The following is a 21543-nucleotide window of genomic DNA, read 5'->3' on the forward strand; positions in this document are numbered from 1 at the left end:
AGGACTTTCATGGGCCCTAGAGTGCAAAAAGGCCCACGCCCTTGGGCTAACCCTGTTTACACCGACAAGTAGGCTAGCTAGCCTAAGTAGCACAGAGTCCTAAGGGTAACGCAGTCAGTTTCAGACAGAAATAATCTATCTTTTTAGATGAATGTCAAATGTCTACATGATGTCATGCCAACATCATTTGGCGACAGATACTTTAATAGAGGATAATGAGAGAGTCATTTCAGGGCAAAAAGACTCAAGAGGACATGCTTCCTCCTAATCTTCTAGAAGTTCTACAAGCAAGAAACATTGAGCTGTTAATTCATTATTCATGGGTTCACACAAGAAGAAAGAGCAGTCAGTATGCATATTCATGTTTATATTAAATATTACTAGCCAGACCTTTGAAGGCAAAGGAAAGTACTCAGGGTGGAGAGGTGTAAAGTGGACTAGAGAGAGTTTTGCAGTACCCTATGTAAGACCTACTACACAACTTGTTGGTGGTGATGGTGGTTTTCTAGTCCACAAATTGTTCAAATGGGCTGTCTAGTGTTCACAGTGTAAATTGTGAACGTGGTATATTGTTATATAAGAGCTGTCAGCTCTCCTTTGCCTTTTGGCTCGTCTCATTGGCAGTGAGTTGGAAAGGTTTTGTTGTGATGTAATTTGATGCTTAATGGTAGATGACAGTGATATGTGGTGTCTGTGTATAGGGTATCCCTCTAGTCGAGTAGTGTTTGTTTCCTCCTATTGCCCCTTGCTTGTTAGTGAGGGCCTTTCCCCCTGCTGGCAATTGCTTCTCCATAGTAACAATTATGTCACTGTCACACACATCCAGCCTCTCATAGCCACATTCACACACACAACACCACAGAGAAAGAACACACACACAAACACACACATCTAAAAAGAATGACACAGTGTCATGGTTTCCGAAAGATCACTAGATCTCACAAAGTCTGTACAACAAATCAAACTCATTTATGTAGAATACAATTTGACAGTCATAGATGAAGCTATGTTTGTATTCTGAACAAAATAGATAAACCTAATATTACATTTAGTAATACAATTGTTGACAATGTCATGCCACTACCACTTGTAATTCTGGTGGTATGGGCAGGTAACAACACAACACATCCGCCACGCTGATCCTCATCACAAGGGCCCCTCAGGGGTGCGTGCTCAGCCCCCTCCTGTACTCCCTGTTCACTCATGACTACACAGCCAGGCACAACTCCAACACCATCTTTTAAATTTGCTGATGACACAACAGTGGTAGGCCTGATCACCGACAACAACGAGACAGCCTATAGGGAGGAGGTCAGAGACCTGGCCGTGTGGTGCCAGGACAACAACCTCTCCCTCAACGTGATCAAGACAAAGGAGATGATTGTGGACTACAGGAAAAAGAGGACCGGGCATGCCCCCATTCTCATCGACGGGGCTGCGGTGGAGCAGGTTGAGAGCTTCAAGTTCCTTGGTGTCCACATCAACAACAAACTAGAATGGTCCAAACACACCATGACAGTCGTGAAGCGGGCACGACAAAACCTATTCCCCCTCAGGAGACTGAAAAGATTTGGCATGGGTCCTCAGATCCTTAAAAGGTTCTACAGCTGCACCACCGAGAGCATCATGACTGGTTGCATCACTGCTTGGTATGACAACTGCTCGGCCTCCAACCGCAAGGCACTACAGAGGGTAATTGCGAACAGCCCAGTACATCACTTGGGCCAAGCTTCCTGCCATCCAGGACTTCGATACCAGGCGGTGTCAGAAGAAGAGCCTGAAAATTGTCAAAGACTCCAGCCACCCTAGTCATAGACTGTTCTCTCTGCTACCACATGGCAAGCAGTAGCGGAGCGCCAAGTCTAGGTCCAAGAGACTTCTAAAACAGCTTCTACCCCCAAGCCATAAGACTCCTGAACATCTTGTCAAGTGGCTACTCAGAATATTCACATTGCCCCCCCCCCCTCTCCACACCACTACCACTCTCTGTTGTAATCTATGCATAGTCACTTTAATTAACTCTACCAACATGTACATACTACCTCAACTAACCGGTGCCCCCGCACATTGACTCTGTACCGGCACCCCCCTGTATATATTGTTATTTTTTACTGCTCCTCTTTAATTACTTGTTACTTTTCTATCTTATTCTTATCCATATTTTTGGAAACTGCACTGTCGGTTAGGGGCTCGTAAGTGAGCATTTCACTGGAAGGTCTACACCTGTTGTATTTGGTGCATGTGACTAATACAATTTGATTTGATTTTACTTGTAATTCTCATACAGTCCCTGGTGAAATGATGCCGTGTATCCATGTCTCTGTGTGTCATGTATGCATGGGAGCGTCTGTCTATGTAAGGTCATGGATGTTTGATAGTGCAGTTGTTAACCTTTCATGCTGTCGCCATGACTGGAGCATGCTACCGTACTCTGAGCTGTGAGCTTCACAGACGTGTTCTGGCTAATTGTAGACCTGATGTGAGTGTGTGGGCAAATGTGCAGAGCTAAAGCTACAGATGAGGTGGAAGACACAAGCTCTCCATCATGCTATCCCCCAGAGTGTGTGTGTGTGTCGCCAGAGCCCATCAGAGGATTAGCTCATCCGTATTGGCTCAATCTGACGCCATCATGCATTAACTATACTGAAGTAAAATATAAACGCAACATGCAACAATTTCAAAGATTTTTACTGAGTTACCATTCATATCAGGAAATCAGTCAATTTAAATAAATTCATTAGGCACTATTCTATGGATTTCACTTGACTGAGTATACAGATACCTTGAATAAAGGTAGGGCCGTGGATCAGAAAACCAGTTAGTATCTGGGGTGACCACCATTTTCTTCATGCAGCGCGACACATCTCCTTCGCATAGAGTTGATCAGGCTGTTGATTGTGGCCTGTGGAATGTTGTCCCACTCCTCTTTAATGGCTGTGCGAAGTTACTGGATATTGGCGGAAACTGGAACACGCTGTTGTACACATCAATCCAGAGCATCCCAAACCTGCTCAATTGGTGACGTCTGGTGAGCATGCAGGCCATGGAAGAACTGGGACATTTTCAGCTTCCAGGAATTGTGTACAGATCCTTTGGAAATGGGGCCGTGCAATATCATGCTGAAACATGAGGTGATGGCGTCGGATGAATGGCACGACAATGGGCCTCAGGATCTCATCACAGTATCTCTGTGCATTCAAATTGATAAAATGCAATTGAGTTCATTGTATGTAGCTTATACCTGCCCATACCATAACCCCACTGCCACCATGGGATGGGGCACTCTGTTCAAAATATTGACATCAGAAAACCCCTCGACCAAGCCATTCATGTCGTCTGTGGTTGTGAAGCCGGTAGGATGTACTGCCAAATTCTCTAAAAAAGGTGGCTTATGGTAGAGAAATTAACATAAAATTCTCTGGAATCATCTCAGACAGACATTCCTGCAGTCAGCATGCCAATTGCAGGCTCCCTCAAAAGTTAGAACATCTGTGGCACTGTGTTGTGTGACAAAACTGCACATTTTAGAGGGGCCTTTTGTCCCCAGCACAAGGTGCACCTGTGTAATGATCATGCTGTTTAATCAGCTTTGTTTAATCAGCTTCTTGATGTGCCACACTTGTCAGTTGGATGGATTATCTTGGCAAAGGAGAAATGCGTTGTATATTTGTAGACAAATTAGTGCACAAAATTTGAGAGAAATAAGCTTTTTGTGCTTTTGGAAAATTTCTGGGATCTTTTATTTCAGCTCATGAAACATGGGACCAACACTTTATATGTTGCACTTATATTTTTGTTCAATATACATGAGCTCTTTTAAAACCGCCCATTAAAGAATGGTACAAAATAATAGTACGAGAGTAGGTGTTCAAACCCATCTGGGGTTAACCGGTAGATTCAACATTGGGACTTTTCATTGTTCTGTATTGCACCACATTCACACACACACACACACACACACACACACACACACACACACACACACACACACACACACACACACACACACACACACACACACACACACACACACACACACACACACACACACACACACACACACACTGTCTGACTTGAGGCAAAGCCCTCAAGCATGTGCAAGGCGTGTGCACTCTGTCCGCACGAACACCCACCATTGCAAACTGTGATTGATGTACTGCAGACGCATTAACAGACAGCCCAGTCTTTTGACCTTCAAATCACCTACCTCGCCATCCCCCCTATTTCTGTTCCTGACTTGGTATGTTCTGGCTAGACCCTGGTTTGTGTGGTGTCGGAATGGGTCACCGAGCTGGGGGGCTTGGGGGCTGGGGTGGGGGTTGGGGTTTAACAAGCCTCCATGCAGATTAAATACCACACTGTACATTCTGCTAGTGTCTGTGAGGAGAGAGGGAAAGGGTGAGAGGCGCATTGTGAGAGAACGGCGGAATAGCACAAGGCATAAAAATGTGTACTGGGAGAGGGACACTACATGGAAAAAGGGAGAGCAGATGGCTAACAGAGACATTTAAAAAGAGAGGAAGACAGAGCGAAATGTATATCACAGCGTCCAGCTGCTCTCTTGTCACTGAGAATAACGATCACTCTCTTTTCATGTTTTTCCCCTTGTTGTAATGCTTCCCTTCTCATACCTTGCTTCTATCCCCCTCTCTCTCTCCCTCTCCCTCTCTCTCTGGTGGATGCTCAACCTGTCTCTATTTCTATCATGCTTTCTCCTGGACTTACATGTCTCTCTCTTTTGACCTTTCTCCATCTTTCACATTTTGTTCTCTCTCTCTCTCTCTCTCTTTCTCATTCTCTTTCTTCTCCCTCTTCTCTCTCTGTTTCCCACTCTCCCTTAAAGAACCAATGCAGTCAACCATGATTTTCCTTGTTTTAAAAAAATATTTTCACACTATGACGTTGGAATAATATTGTGAAAATTATGAAAATGCCCTTTTAAGTTTAAGAGGTGTTTAAATAGACCAATAAGAAAGAGAGTTCCAAACATCTCTACCAATAACAGCTAGTTTTCAGTTTCCCACTCCCCACACCACTCCCAGACAGTCCTAGCTAAATTCTTACTTGAGAAATTGCTCTTTGCAAAGAAGCTATTTTTGTTTCTCTTTGACCATTTTAATTGACAGCAATCCCCAGTAGGGCACTTAATTGTTACCCAGAAATGATTTGATATGGCGATAAAAACAGCTGCATTGAGCCTCTAAGGCTCTGATTTGTGGATTCTGTCACATTTCACCAGCTGGAATCACTGCTCCATCTCATAGTGAGGCTTGGGAAACAGGCTCTGTGCACCGCATAGTAATTACGTGTTTAATGTCTCTAATGAGATCATTGTACATTGTGCAACTGTTGCCTTTCTAACATAACATCTGTATTTATTATTATGCATCCTTGATAATAAAAAGTAGAATGAGGCTTTGCAATTAAGATAAACAAACCTTCATATCATAAAAAGCAGCATTAATATTAATGGGACATGTTTTTATAACATCATCCTTATTTAATACCTACAGCTTCTTTAATAGCACTATTTTTCTGACTTCATAGGCCAAGGTCTTGCCCGTGACATTTTTAATCAGTGATTCAGCTCCCTTTTGACGAAAGCAGATGAAGCGTACAGCTGCAGGGTTTATTACAAAACATAGACCTACACATGTCTCAAGTAAAGACTCCCTTGGAACCTTATATTGCCTATCCGCATGCTCTCACACACAGAATGATACTAAGGTACACAGATAGAATACTACATGAATTCACACTTAATTAAACACTCCTTGCATGTGGCAAATACATGCACTCTCACAAACACACAGGCACACACATGGCACACACACTATGACACACAGGCACACCACCCTTTACCATGCTTGACATTTCACCCATTTTGCACCCCCCACATGTAAGCTGTCCAATGACATTTAAGCAGCACTGCACCAGAGAGCGAGGACAGAGAGAACGAGGGACAGAGAGAGCGAGGGACAAAGAGAGCGAGGGACAGAGAGAGCGAGGGACAGAGAGAGCGAGGGACAGAGAGAGCGAGGGACAGAGAGAGCGAGGGACAGAGAGAGCGAGGGACAGAGAGAGCGAAGGACAGAGAGAGCGAGGGTCAGAGAGAGCGAGGGACAGAGAGAGCGAGGGTCAGAGAGAGCGAGGACAGAGAGAGCGAGGACAGAGAGAGCGAGGACAGAGAGAGCGAGGACAGAGAGAGCGAGGACAGAGAGAGCGAGGGACAGAGAGAGCGAGGGACAGTGGGGAGAGTGGGGTCGAAGGGGTTTCTAGGGGTCTCTTTTCCAGAACACTGACCAATGGCTCTATAAATTCTGTCCCCCACATTTCCCTAAATGTTCCATGCCTCCCTCTCCCAACCCTCCTGCATGGTCTTCCATACCAGTTTCTATTACCTCTGCCACTCTTCATTCTCGCTCTTTATTTCTATTTTCTTTCCAATTTTACTCCCTTAGTCGCTCTTTGTTTCTCACCTTCTTCTGCCACCTCACAAACCCTCCCCCCTCCATCTCTCTGTCTCCCCATATCCCTCCTGTCAGAGCAGCGTTTCTGCATCTCTTTATGTTGATCTCACTTTCTTTGTTCCCTCTCTCTCATCCTCCGCTCTTTCCCTATCTGTCTCCCCACCCTCCTCTGTGTTCGGATGAATGATTGAGAGGCTCCATTCGACGACAGCCGCAGGATTGGAACGTCAGTCAACAGGAAATTCTCACTCCTCCCTTTCTGTCGTCAGATCACTGGGAGGCCAGGGGCTCTTTGATCCCCCATAATGCTGCCTGATCGTGGTGTCAGCTCCGACTCTCTACAAACATCTCTCTAGGCACTGTGTGCTGAGATCAATACCACTTCCACAAGGGGGCTTCTCTCCCTGCACCATCTCCTCCGAGCGCTTGCATGGCTCAGAGATTTGACATCTGAAAATCCACTCTGTACACCCTTATCAAAACAGTGGAAGTCTGAGTAAGCACACTCTGTAGTTTAACACTGTGCCAAGTGACTGTGTTTGACACTGGCTCTCTGTGTGTCACCAATGACTCTTGCTGTTCTGTCCCATGTGTTTTGACAGGTAGCCCCTCTTAATCACCTTCACCTTGGACAAGACTGTCTGGTAAATCCAATCAAAGCAATGCATGTGCTGTAACACACCATTCCTAGGGGAGGCTAAGCACAAGGGAAAGCATGGGCACTACCCTTCCGGTTGTGGTTTTGGAGACCTCTCCATCCTCTTCTCTTGACTTAAACCTGGGTTGTCCAAAGTCACTTCCTTTGTTCCAGAGCTCTAGTGCTGTAGCAGAGGCTTGTTGACAAATGATGTCTGTCTCTCACACAGCAGTGCACCTGCATCACTTTGATGGACTCCCTCTGCATGGGTTCTGGAGCAAGCCCTTCCCTTCCTGTCACTCTCCAGTGATGGATGGAGGGGCCCTGGACCGTGGTGCTGTTCGCTCCAAACATCACTCTCCCTATAACTGGTACTGGGATCGATCATTCTGGGCCTCAGGCACTGAACTATAACCTCCCTGGTGGTGACTGTAGGTGCATCCTCAGTCTAGACGGGAGTAGGATCTCATGAAACAGAGAAACAGATGTCCTGTCACAGTTTAAGTTAAAGTCACAGTGTCTTTCATTCCCCCATGGGGCCTCCACCCAAGTTCGCCATATTTTCAATGGGCAGAAGATGAGCGTCAGCTGTCGTGACAGACATTTCTGCTTTTTTCCTCTTACAACTTGGTTGCGCAACCTTTACCCATGATTAAGTCTAAAGGGTCTCTGATCCGGTCAGACGTCTTAATTAGGGGATGCCAGCTATGACACTTCGTAAGCAGTGTGCACTGGATTTTAGTTATGGGATTGCTTCCAATCAGAAATGTTTCAGCTACAGAAATGAACACAGCAGGTATTCAAACAGGAGAGTAGATCTATTAAAGCACACAGTGTGAGTGACCTTCAGCGTGACAACGGAATATACACTTCTCAAAAAAATAAAGGGAACACTAAAATAACACATCCTAGATCTGAATGAATGAAATATTCTTATTAAATACTTTTTTCTTTACATAGTTGATTGTGCTGACAACAAAATCACACAAAAATTATCAATGGAAATCAAATTTATCAACCCATGGAGGTCTGGATTTGGAGTCACACTCAAAATTAAAGTGGAAAACCGCACTACAGGCTGATCCAACTTTGATGTAATGTCCTTAAAACAAGTCAAAATGAGGCTCAGTAGTGTGTGTGGCCTCCACGTGCCTCCACGTGTCCCAGATGTGCTCAATTGGGTTCAGGTCTGGGGAACGGGCGGGCCAGTCCATAGCATCAATGCCTTCCTCTTGCAGGAACTGCTGACACACTCCAGCCACATGAGGTCTAGCATTGTCTTGCATTAGGAGGAACCCAGGGCCAACCGCACCAGCATATGGTCTCACAAGGGGTCTGAGGATCTCATCTCGGTACCTAATGGCAGTCAGGCTACCTCTGGCTAGCACATGGAGCACATGGAGGGCTGTGCGGCCCCCCAAAGAAATACCACCCCACACCATGACTGACCCACCGCCAAACCGGTCATGCTGGAGGATGTTGCAGGCAGCAGAACGTTCTCCACGGCGTCTCCAGTCTCTGTCACGTCTGTCACATGTGCTCAGTGTGAACCTGCTTTCATCTGTGAAGAGCACAGGGCGTCAGTGGCGAATTTGCCAATCATGGTGTTCTCTGGCAAATGAAAAACGTCCTGCACGGTGTTGGGCTGTAAGCACAACCCCCACCTGTGGACGTCGGGCCCTCATACCACCCTCATGGAGTCTGTTTCTGACCGTTTGAGCAGGCACATGCTCATTTGTGGCTGGAGGTCATTTTGCAGGGCTCTGGCAGTGCTCCTCCTTACACAAAGGCGGAGGTAGCGGTCCTGCTGCTGGGTTGTTGCCCTCCTACGGCCTCCTCCACGTCTCCTGATGTACTGGCCTGTCTCCTGGTAGCGCCTCCATGCTCTGGACACTATGCTGACAGACACAGCAAACCTTCTTGCCACAGCTCGCATTGATGTGTCATCCTGGATGAGCTGCACTACCTGAGCCACTTGTGTGGGTTGTAGACTCCGTCTCATGCTACCACTAGAGTGAAAGCACCGCCAGCATTCAAAAGTGACCAAAACATCAGCCATGAAGCATAGGAACTGAGAAGTGGTCTGTGGTTCCCACCTGCAGAACCACTCCTTTATTGGGGGTGTCTTGCTAATTGCCTATAATTTCCACCTGTTGTCTATTCCATTTGCACAACAGCATGTGAAATGTATTGTCAATCAGTGTTGCTTCCTAAGTGGACAGTTTGATTTCACAGAAGTATGATTGACTTGGAGTTACATTGTGTTGTTTAAGTGTTCCCTTTATTTTTCTGAGCAGTGTATTATCAGATCATCTTGGTTCTTCACTAAGTTCTGCTCTCAGCCATTAAGTGGTCTCACTTTATTTTACAATAGGTAACATTGTGTCTGATAATGACTCTCAGGCTGGACAGGACTCTGTCTAACACAGAACAATTTGTGGTGTTTATTTTGTGAAAATGCTGTGACCTTCAAATATACACAAAACATTAGGAACACCTGCTCTTTCCATGACATAGACTGATCAGGTGAAAGCTATGATCCCTTATTGATGTCCCTTGTTAAATTCACTTCAATCAGTGTAGATGAAGTGAGGAGACAGGTTAAAAAGTGATTTTTAAGCATGTCAACAATTGAGAAATGAATTGTGTATGTGTTCCATTCAGAGGGTGAAACGGGCCAGACAAAACATTTAAGTGCCTTTGAATGGGGTATGGTAGTAGGTGCGGGGCACATTGGTTTGTGTCAAGAACTGCAACAGTTTCCCGTGTGTATCAAGAATGGTCCACCACCCAAAGGACATCCAGCCAACTTGACACAACTGTGGGAAGCGTTGGAGTCAACATGGGCCAGCATCCCTGTGGAATGCTTTCGCCACCTTGTAGAGTCCCTGCCCTGACGAATTGAGGCTGTTCTGAGGGCAAAAGGAGGGGGGAGGGGTGCAACTCAATTTGAGTAAGGTGTTCTTAATGTTTTGTACACTCAGTGTATGTTGAGGATTCTACCACTTGATCTTCAGCACACATCCAATCGGAAACACATAACCCCACTGGTAATGATGGGCTTGAGACTTGCAGTGGTTAGGTGGAAACTGTTGACTCATTTTGGCTCCAGAGGCTCATCTATGAAAGGGTTAGGTCTCATTGTGACGGAATAACAGAGCCAGAATGTAGCCACATCCCCACTCAACCGCCCGGAAGCCATAATATCAGTACGTCAGCAGCCTGGCTTATCCCAGTAATTGAATGTATAGCCACGCACATCTCTGAGGGGCTCAGCTTCCCTCCTATCAGCTACACACAGACACACTGGATCGCCGAAAAGCCTGCTTCAGCCCAATCACCATTACAGCCCTTTTAAGGTCAAGCTAAAACTGTGTCAATCCATAACTGTTGGAGCCCAAAGCTACAGTGGAGAGTGGGGAGGAGGCGATAAGGTTAAGAGCATATCCATATTGTGCCCATAGCCCCATATCCATAATTTCTCTATATTGTATCACTTAAGACAGTGTCATCCGTAGCCCGTAGTGTGAGGTGTCCTTGAGATGACAGAGTGAAAGGACCCCGGGTGCTGGATCTACGCGATGCAAATCCCCTCAACCACAGCTCAGTGGCAGTGCATTACTTTCAGTCCAAATCCTTAACAGGGCACTGAGAGACAACCCAGCACTGGTCCAGGACCTGCTGCTCCATGCTAATCTACACCTCATTGGCTGAGAGGGTATCCAAATAGGACTGACTTAGGGGCACTGTCTGTCTTAGCTGCACTCCAAAAGCCCTGTGCACATTATAATCCTATTCCCCTCTCCAACCCTCCTTAAACTGCACAGTCTAGCCTGTTGAGACGTAGCAGAAGCAACCAGCAGATATAGCCTGCAGACGCCCCTGGGCAGGACTGAAGGGGGAGGAAGGGGGGAGAGATTGAGGGGGAGAGTAGGAGGTCTGTGGCTTTGTAAAGACAGCTGGAGGGGTCAGAAGAAGAGCGCCAGAGGCGTTGGAGAGAAGCTGTGCTGTGATCAAACACATCTGCCTCTAATGACACATACGAGAACACACACATGAACACAGCCAGGCAGCCAGTATATCAACTCACAAGCACAGTAATGGAAGTCGAGGCTTCCGTCAAACAAACACTAACAGACACACTCTGACAGAACAAACACCAACAGACACACTCTGACAGAACAAACACCAACAGACACACTCTGACAGAACAAACACCAACAGACACACTCTGACAGAACAAACACCAACAGACACACTCTGACAGACCAAACATGAACAGACACTCTGACAGAACAAACACTAAGAGACACACTCTGACAGAACAAACACCAACAGACACACTCTGACAGAACAAACATGAACAGACACTCTGACAGAACAAACACTAACAGACACACTCTGACAGAACAAACACCAACAGACACACTCTGACAGAACAAACACTAACAGACACACTCTGACAGAACAAACACCAACAGACACACTGACAGAACAAACATGAACAGACACCAACAGACACACTCTGACAGAACAAACATGAACAGACACTCTGACAGAACAAACACCAACAGACACACTCTGACAGAACAAACACCAACAGACACACTCTGACAGAACAAACACTAACAGACACACTCTGACAGAACAAACACCAACAGACACACTCTGACAGAACAAACACCAACAGACACACTCTGACAGAACAAACACTAACAGACACACTCTGACAGAACAAACACCAACAGACACACTCTGACAGAACAAACACCAACAGACACACTCTGACAGAACAAACACTAACAGACACACTCTGACAGAACAAACACCAACAGACACACTCTGACAGAACAAACACCAACAGACACACTCTGACAGAACAAACACTAACAGACACACTCTGACAGAACAAACACCAACAGACACACTGACAGAACAAACATGAACAGACACCAACAGACACACTCTGACAGAACAAACATGAACAGACACTCTGACAGAACAAACACCAACAGACACACTCTGACAGAACAAACACCAACAGACACACTCTGACAGAACAAACACTAACAGACACACTCTGACAGAACAAACACCAACAGACACACTCTGACAGAACAAACACCAACAGACACACTCTGACAGAACAAACACTAACAGACACACTCTGACAGAACAAACACCAACAGACACACTCTGACAGAACAAACACCAACAGACACACTCTGACAGAACAAACACTAACAGACACACTCTGACAGAACAAACACCAACAGACACACTCTGACAGAACAAACACTAACAGACACACTCTGACAGAACAAACACCAACAGACACACTCTGACAGAACAAACACTAACAGACACACTCTGACAGACACACTCTGACAGAACAAACACCAACAGACACACTCTGACAGAACAAACACTAACAGACACACTCTGACAGAACAAACATGAACAGACACACTGACAAACAAACACTAAGGGGGCTTTTACACCAAATTGATTTGGGTTAGTCTGTAGTGGTGTGAACACTATCCACACTAGGGAGCGCACTAAGCAATGCACTGTGGCTCTCTCAAAAAGGATGTTCTCAGTCCTATTTAGTGTGGTGCGGTTGAGGTGAGAAGGCAGTCTGGACCAAACACGGGAAAAGAACCAGAGGTGAGCGTTATTATTGGTTGTTTGACTGAGAGCATTTGATGAAATGCACACAGTACCAGCTGTGGCTGCATAAAACATTCTGTGAATAGCAGCGCATTTATGAGCACATCCGATGCAGGTTAGGGGAGACTGGAGCTGAATATAGCCTATTCACGTCGCAGTTGGAGCGGCTATTCCGCTGTTTCCCCCTGCATGTTGTTCGAAGACCAAAGCGAAAGTAATATGAAGTTTGAGACACACAAGTTATTCTTCCTGATAATCAGAGATGGAGTTAACGTGAGCATTTGTGCCCAATAAACAAATGACATGCATGAACACGTGGTTTTGTTTTGGCATTTTAGTTTGTTTGACATTTGGCAATGTGAGAACACCCGGACCGAAGGGAAAAAATTACAATGTAACAAATAATCAAACCCTGATTCGAACTATAGCTCAGAACTAACAAACACACTCTGACAGAACATACACTAAAAAACAATGACAGAATCACAAACATGACAGCATGCAGGTAGGTTAACTCAAGTACACACAAATGCACAAATACTGTACATACAGTGCATTTGGAAAAAATTCAGACCCCTTGACTTTTTTCACATTTTATTCTAAAATGTATTACATAGTTTTTTTCCTCATCAATCTACACACAATTCCCCATAATAATTGTTTTGCAAATCTATAGAAAATAAAAAACTTTATCACATTTTCATAAGTATTCAGACACTTTAGTCAGTACTTCGTTGAAGCATCTTTAGCAGCGATTACATCCTCAAGTCTTCTTGGGTATGACACTAGAAGCTTGGCACACTTGTATTTGGGGAGTTTCTCCTATTCTTCTCTCAAGCTCTGTCAGGTTGGATGGGGAGTGTCACTGCACAGCTATTTTCTGGTCTCTCCAGATGATCGATCGGGTTCAAGTCCAGTCTCTGGCTCGGTCATTCAAGGACTTTCAGCGACTTGTCCCGAAGCAACTCCTGCGTTGTCTTGGCTGTGTGCTTAGGGTCATTGTCCTGTTGGAAGGTGAACCTTTGCCCCAGTCTGAGGTCCTGAGTGCTCTGGAGCAGGTTTTCATAAAGGATCTCTCTGTACTTTGCTCCGTATATCGTTCCCTTGATCCTGACTATGTGGCTCCAGAGTGACGCAGTGGTCTAATATACTGCATCACAGTGCAAGAGGCGTCACTGCAGTATCTGGTTCAAATCCAGGCTGCATCATATCCGGCCGTGATTGGGAGTCCCATAGAGTTGGCGCACAATTGGCCCAGTGCTGTCCAGGTTTGGCCGGGGTAGGCCGTCATTGTAAATAAGAATTTGTTCTTAACTGACTTGCCTAGTTAAATAAAGGTTAAATAAAAAGTATCCTAGTCCCTGCTGCTGAAAAACATCCCCACAGCATGATGCTGCCACCACCAAGCTTCACCTTAGGGATGATTCCAGGTTTCCTCCAGACGTGACACTTGGCATTCAGGCCAAAGAGTTCAATCTTGGTTTCATCAGACCATAGAATCTTGTTTCTCATGGTCCAAGTCCTTTAGGTGCCTTTTGGCAAACTCCAAGCAGGCTTTCATGTGCCTTTTACTGAGGAGTGGCTTAAGTCTGACCACTCTACCATAAAGGCCTGATTGGTGGAGTGCTTCAGAGATGGTTGTCCTTCTGGAAAGTTCTCCCATCTCTACAGAGGAACTCTGGAGCTCTGTCAGAGTGACCATCGGGTTCTTGGTCACCTCCCTGACCAAGGCCCTTTTCCCCCAATCGCTCAGTTTGGCTGGGTGGCCAGCTCTAGGACGAGTCTTGGTGGTTCCGAACTTCTTCCATTTAAGAATGACGGAGGCCATTTTGTTCTTGGGGACCTTCAATATTGCAGACATGTTTTGTTACCCTTCCCCAGATCTGTGCCTCTACACAATCCTGTCTCTGAGCTCTACGGACAATTTTTTCAATTTCGAGTCTCATAGCAAAGGGTCTGAATAGTTATGTAAATAAGTTATTTCTGTTTTATAGTTTTAATACATTTGAAAATGTTTACAAACAACCTGTTTTCACTTTGTCATTATGGGGTATTGTGTGTAGATTGATGAGAAAAAACATATTTAATACATTTTAGAATAAGGCTGTAACGTAACAAAATGCGGAAAAAGTCAAGGGGTCTGAATACATTACGAATACACTGTACCTACAGTACACAACATAGCTCAAAGCACACACACACAGATGGCAGAGGACACATGCATGAGCATGTATGTCGTACAGTGTGACTGTTATTCCCACAGCATCCTCTCTGTTTCTCAGAGTATCATTACCACAGCGTCATATGTTGACTGGTAGGCAAGCACAGTACGTATGTAATTGGCGCTGGCCCCATGTGGATTTTAATCACAGTGAATATGCATAGAAATTAACATACATATACAACCCCCCCCACCCCTTTCACTTAACACTACCTCCGCCCATCCAAATTCCCTCATTTCCTTGTTTTGATTTCAATGGCACACTGATGCTATCGCTCTCCCCCTCACAGACTGCCTCTGCAACATGCAATTACACACGCTCCACAGATGCAGATCCCCCTTATCTACAAAGAGAGCAGGAACAGTGCCAATATAGAACTTTCACACAGTCCGCCCAGCCAAGATTATTCAACGCAGGGCTATTTTCCTCTGAACGTGTTTGTTTAGATAACGGTTAGCCACTGTATGAGCAGGATCAACTTCATCATCACTACAGTATCAGCATCATCAACAACAACAGGGACATTGTCTTCATCGTGTTCAATAACAGTAGTGTAACTGTCGTTATTGGTAAAACATTAACAAATGATGAATATTGAGATTGGTCTGTTCAAGCATATAGTAAACCTTAAATAATTCATGGTGCAGTTCTAAGGAGTTTAGACCAGTCAGTCCCCTGTATTGTAATGAACCATTAGCTCTGTCCATGGTGCTCGAACACAGCTCACAGACAGCAGAAACAAGTAGGATGAGGATAGGCTAGGCCTTGTGCTTGGTGCTCTCTCAATCATTCTCTTTCCATCTGTTAGCTACTCACTTCCTGCTTTCAGTCCCTCTGTCTCTGTCCTTACCCAATTTCCTCTCGTTCTCTTCATGTTCTCGTCTTTCTCTCTATTCCCCAAAATCGATATAAAATGTCCTCAGTCTCTTTATTTGTCATTCTGTCTCTGTCTCTTTCCCTCCGTTGTTTCACAGAGGAACACGCACGGCCTGTTCACTGGGAGATGTTTGACCCTCAGGGCAGCTCTCCACACAGAGCAGCTCTGTCCAGCTGTCCCACTCACTGTCATGAGAATGCTCTCACACACACATACACACACACACACACACACACACACACACACACACACACACACACACACACACACACACACACACACACACACACACACACACATATTCACATAGGCACATTCACTATAGTACATATAATACATGCCAAACACACTCGAACATAGACACACTCACAGGAACACCGAATTTCAAAAGGGACACTCAATTCCATCACAACTCATGTAGATACTTATACACTGTAATTACCAGCTTATAGCCACCCACTGACAAGAATAATACACACATGCAGAAACGTTATAATTCTCAACCAACATTGGCCTCACATATGGTACATACAGTGCTGTTCAGGGAACAGTCTCAACACTCCGCACAGTATATTCAATTGTTATTGCAAAGGCACTAGAACACAGTTGCACACACTTACACACACACACATACTGTGCACACACACACACTCTCTCTGCCTGGATTGTCCCCTAACCCCAACCTCACACTTTCAGACACTGATCTAGATGCAGCCTTAACCATATCATGTCAGATAAAGCACTGAGATTATAGGGCAGAGCAGCATTGGGTGGAATAGAAATAATGAAAACATGTGCAGAGCCAGAAGTTTACACTCTCATCCACCTCAGTAGACTAGGCAGCACCTGTATGTCCTCTCTTTAATGTTCATCATGACACAATGTCACACCCCAGTCAATGTCCTTCTTTCATCTGGTATTATTTGATTTTTTTTTTTTTTACCCATATCTTTCTGGGAATTCCTCAATGGCTATGTCACCCCATCTTTCATCTTTTTAAATGTTTGCATTTTTTTTTTTACCCGTATCTATTATAATCCCTACGTTCCCTCATTTCCGTCCCATTCTTTCACCTTGTCACTTCTTTCTTGCTTCTTTCTTCTCCTTTGATATTTGTTCCAGAAATCCATCTCCCCCTCTTATCTCTCTGCCAATTCCTCCTTCCCTTTCTTCCACCTCTTCCTCTTCCATCCTCTGCACTCCATCTTTCTACTTCTACCTGCCCACCTTTCTCACACACATGCTCTCTGTCCCCATCCATCTCTTTCTCTCTCTCTCTCTCTCTCTCTCTCTCTCTCTCTCTCTCTCTCTCTCAAATGAGCCCCTTCTCTCATGTTGCTCCATCTCCCCCTCTCTCTCCCTCCCCCCCCTCTCTCTCTCTCTCTCTCTCTCTCTCTCTCTCTCTCTCTCTCTCTCTCTCTCTCTCTCTCTCTCTCTGGTCTGTGGTTCTTAATGAAGGTCATGCGGGTGGTGGCAGGTTGTGGTTGTGTGGCCAGCGGACATACCATGCTGAGAGCTGAGGGGGGGACAGGGGGCACACAGACGGGTCTCTCTGGCCTCCACGTCCCATTGTATCAGCCCTCCACAGATAATGACCACTTAATTAAAGACTCATTTAATGGTCAACACTAGTCAGAGACAGGAGAAAGGAAGGACAGATGGGGAGTGAGTGTTGTTTGGCAAAATAATAAAGAGGAGTAGAGATGAAGGGAAGGTGGAGACTGATGGGTGTAGGTTGGCATGAACGTGACGGAGAAAGGAATTGTTGGAATAGAGTGAAGATGAAAGCAAAGCGTGTGTATGTGTGTGTGTGTGTGTGTATTGGATGGGAATGGGGTTCAGAGGGATTTGAGGGGATCTAATTAGTAAACAGATGAACTGCTTGGTGCTATATCAACAGGTCCCAGACCAGAACAAAAATAATTACAAATTCATTAACTTCTTTGGGACTGGGGGGCCGGGTGGTGGCAGGTTGTGGTTGTGTGGCTGAGTAGTGTACTGAGTAGCTTGGATAAAAAGGTGCCCAGAGTAAACTGCCTGCTACTCAGGCCCAAAAGCTACAATATGCATATAATTTGCATATAGAATTTGGATAGAAGTTTCTAAAACTGTTTGAATGATGCCTGTGAGTATAACAGAACTCATATTGCAGGCAAAAACCTGAGAAAAAATCCAAGCAGGAAGTGGGAAATCTGAGGTTTGTAGTTTTTCAAGTCATTGCCGATCGAATATACAGTGTCTATGGGGTCATATTGCACTTCTTAAGGCTTCCACTAGATGTCAACAGTCTTTAGAACCTTGTTTGAGGCTTCTACTGTGAAGGAGGAGAGAATGAGAGCTGTTTGAGCCAGAGGTCTTGTAGAGTGCCATGAGCTGATCACGCGCATGCCTGTGAGAGGTAGCTGCATTCCATTGCATTTCTAAAGACAAAGGAATTCTCCGGTTGGAACATTATTGAAGATTTATGTTAAAAACATCCTAAAGATTGATTCTATACATCGTTTCACAAGTTTCTATGAACTGTAATATAACTTTTTTGACATTTAGTCTGACAAAGTGATCGCGCATTATGCATTTGGATTACTGGGTTAAACGCGCAAACAAAAAAGGAGGTATTAGGACATAAATGATTGACTTTATCGAACAAAACAAACATTTATTTTGGAACTGGGATTCCTGGGAGTGCATACCGATCAAGATCATCAAAGGTAAGTGAATATACCTCCCGGGTGGCGCATTGGTTAAGGGCGCTGTACTGCAGCACCAGCTGTGCCATCAAAGACTCTGGGTTCGCGCCCAGGCTCTGTCGTAACTGGCCGCGACTGGGAGGTCTGTGGGGCGACGCACAATTGGCCTAGCGTCGTCCGGGTTAGGGATGGCTTGGCCTCCCTGTGGCGGGCCGGGCGCGCTAACCAAGGTTGCCAGGTGCACGGTGTTTCCTCCAACACATTGGTGCGGCTGGCTTCCGGGTTGGATGCGCGCTGTGTTAAGAAGCAGTGCGGCTTGGTTGGGTTGTATATCGGAGGACGCATGACTTTCAACCTTCGTCTCTCTCGAGCCCGTACGGGAGTTGTAGCGATGAGACAAGATAGTAGCTACTAAAAACAATTGGATACCACGAAATTGGGGAGAAAAAGGGGTACAATTTTAAAAATAAGAATAAAAAAAGGTAAGTGAATATTTATGCTATTTCTGACTTTTCTGACATCTCCTTCTTTGGAAAATGTCTGGATGTTTTTCTGTGACTAGCGCTGACCTAACATAATCGCAAGGTGTGCTTTCGCCGTAAAGCCTTTTTGAAATCTGACACAGCGGTTGCATTAATTGTTCTTGTTATGTCCATACATAACACTTTTATCAATGTTTATTATGAGTATTTGTGTAATTTGATGTGGCTCTCTGCACTTTCACCGGATGTTTGTTTGAGACAATGCATTTCTGATCATAACACACCAATTTCAAATGAGGTTTTTGGATGTAAAGATTAACTTTATCGAACAAAACACACATTTATTGTGTAACATGAAGTCCTGTGAGTGCCATCTGATGAAGATCATCAAAGGTTAGCGATTAATTTAATCGCTATTTCTGATTTTTGTGAGCCCTCTCCTTGGCTGGAAAATGGCTGTATGGTTTTCCATGACTAGGTACTGACCTAACATAATCGTTTGGTGTGCTTTCGCCGTAAAGCCTATTTGAAATCGGACACTGTGGTTGGATTTACCAGAAGTTTATCTTTAAAATGGTGTAAAATACTTGTATGTTTGAGGAGTTTTAATTATGGGATTTCTGTTGTTTTTGAATTTGGCGCCCTGCAATTTCACTGGCTGTTGGTGAGGTGGGACGCTACCGTCCCACATATCCCAGAGAAGTTAAAGATGACCAGCCTGTCCCTGCACTTCTGCTCAGCCATGGAGGGAGACAGCAGGGGCTGCTATGGAATTAAAGATAACCAGCCTGTCCCTGCACTTCTGCTCAGCCATGGAGGGAGACAGCAGGGGCTGCTATGGAATTGAGCCTTCCTCCTAGCTCAATAACAAGTGTCTGCATGTGTGCGTGTCAAATCAATGTTGATTTGTTACATGCTTCGTATACAACAGGTATAGACCAACAGTGAAACATTTACTTACAGGCCCTTCTCAATAATGCAGAGCAAAAATTGAAAAATGCCAGAGTCTGAAATTGTCTGTTGTACCCTATTCAGAGTTAGTAGTATCCTCATTAGTACATTGAGCACTAAAAGAGCCCTCGTGAGAGTGCTTGCAAAGCGTTGCTGGATCAGTATCCGATATGCTTAATTACACTGAGAGACATCTCCTGTAATAACCACTGTCGCTCCCAGAGAAACAGGTTTACCATTGTTGCTGCGCGGTGACCTTCCAGAGATCCCATTGGTCCCTATGGGGTGGTGACCTCCGGTCCCATCCACTCCACCCACCTCTCCTGGCTGCTTCAACAACTCTGTCAAGGCCCTGCAGAGAGAAAGACAAGTGTTGGGTTAAAGATCACCCATCAGTAAGACGAGAGAACATTGTGTCAAATCGATTGAGATCACCATAGAATAAACTCCTTCTACAACATCAAATCAAATGGAAGTGTGCTGCCATAATTTCCTAATCTGTGTGATTTGATCACAATAAAAGCCCTCTTATATGTGATGTTCATTGGTGTGTAAAACAAACACTTTAATCATAGTGTAGTATGAGTCACTGACGTGATCTTCCTGTCTGAGTTGGCGCCCCCCCTTGGGTTGTGCCGAGGCGGAGATCTTTGTGGGCTATACTCGGCCTTGTCTCAGGATGGTAAATTGGTGGTTGAAGATATCCCTCTAGTAGTGTGGGCGCTGTGCTTTGGCAAAGTGGGTGGGGTTATATCCTGCCTATTTGGCCCTGTCCGGGGGTATCATCGGATGGGGCCACAGTGTCTCCTGACCCCTCCTGTCTCAGCCTTCAGTATTTATGCTGCAGTAGTTTATGTGTCGGGGGGCTAGGGTCAGTCTGTTATATCTGGAGTACTTCTCCTGTCTTATCCGGTGTCCTGTGTGAATTTAAGTATGCTCTCTCTAATTCTCTCTTTCTCTCTCTCGGAGGACCTGAGCCCTAGGACCATGCCTCAGGACTACCTGGCATGATGACTCCTTGCTGTCCCCAGTCCACCTGGCCGTGCTACTGCTCCAGTTTCAACTGTTCTGCCTGCGGCTATGGAACCCTGACCTGTTCACCGGACATGCTACCTGTCCCAGACCTGCTGTTTTCAACTCTCTCTCGAGACAGCAGGAGCGGTAGAGATACTCTTAATGATCGGCTATGAAAAGCAAACTGACATTTACTCCTGAGGTGCTGATTTGCTGCACCCTCGACAACTACTGTGATTATTATTATTTGACCATGCTGGTCATTTATGAACATTTGAACATCTTGGCCATGTTCTGTTATAATCTCCACCCGGCACAGCCAGCAAAGGACTGGCCACCCCTCATAGCCTGGTTCCTCTCTAGGTTTCTTCCTAGGTTTTGGCCTTTCTAGGGAGTTTTTCCTTGCCACCATGCATCTACACCTGCATTGCTTGCTTTTTGGGGTTTTAGGCTGGGTTTCTGTACAGCACTTTGAGACATCAGCTGATGTAAGAAGGGCTTCATAAATAAATTTGTTTTGATTTATAGTACTG

The 21543-nt window shown here is 45.2% G+C and overlaps 1 protein-coding gene across 2 annotated transcripts in view; it reads right to left on the reverse strand.

Moving 5' to 3' along the window:
* The window catches only part of LOC112259217 (protein shisa-8-like), a 72770-nt gene that overhangs the window by 26283 nt on the left and 24944 nt on the right, over positions 1-21543 (reverse strand). For both annotated transcript variants that reach the window (XM_042327520.1, XM_042327519.1), the window contains exon 2: positions 20233-20348. In XM_042327520.1, coding sequence (XP_042183454.1) covers positions 20233-20348 — 116 coding nt within the window. The remainder of the gene's footprint in view (positions 1-20232; positions 20349-21543) is intronic.

This window comes from Oncorhynchus tshawytscha, linkage group LG09 (assembly GCF_018296145.1).
Source record: "Oncorhynchus tshawytscha isolate Ot180627B linkage group LG09, Otsh_v2.0, whole genome shotgun sequence".
NCBI classification, from domain to species: domain Eukaryota; kingdom Metazoa; phylum Chordata; class Actinopteri; order Salmoniformes; family Salmonidae; genus Oncorhynchus; species Oncorhynchus tshawytscha.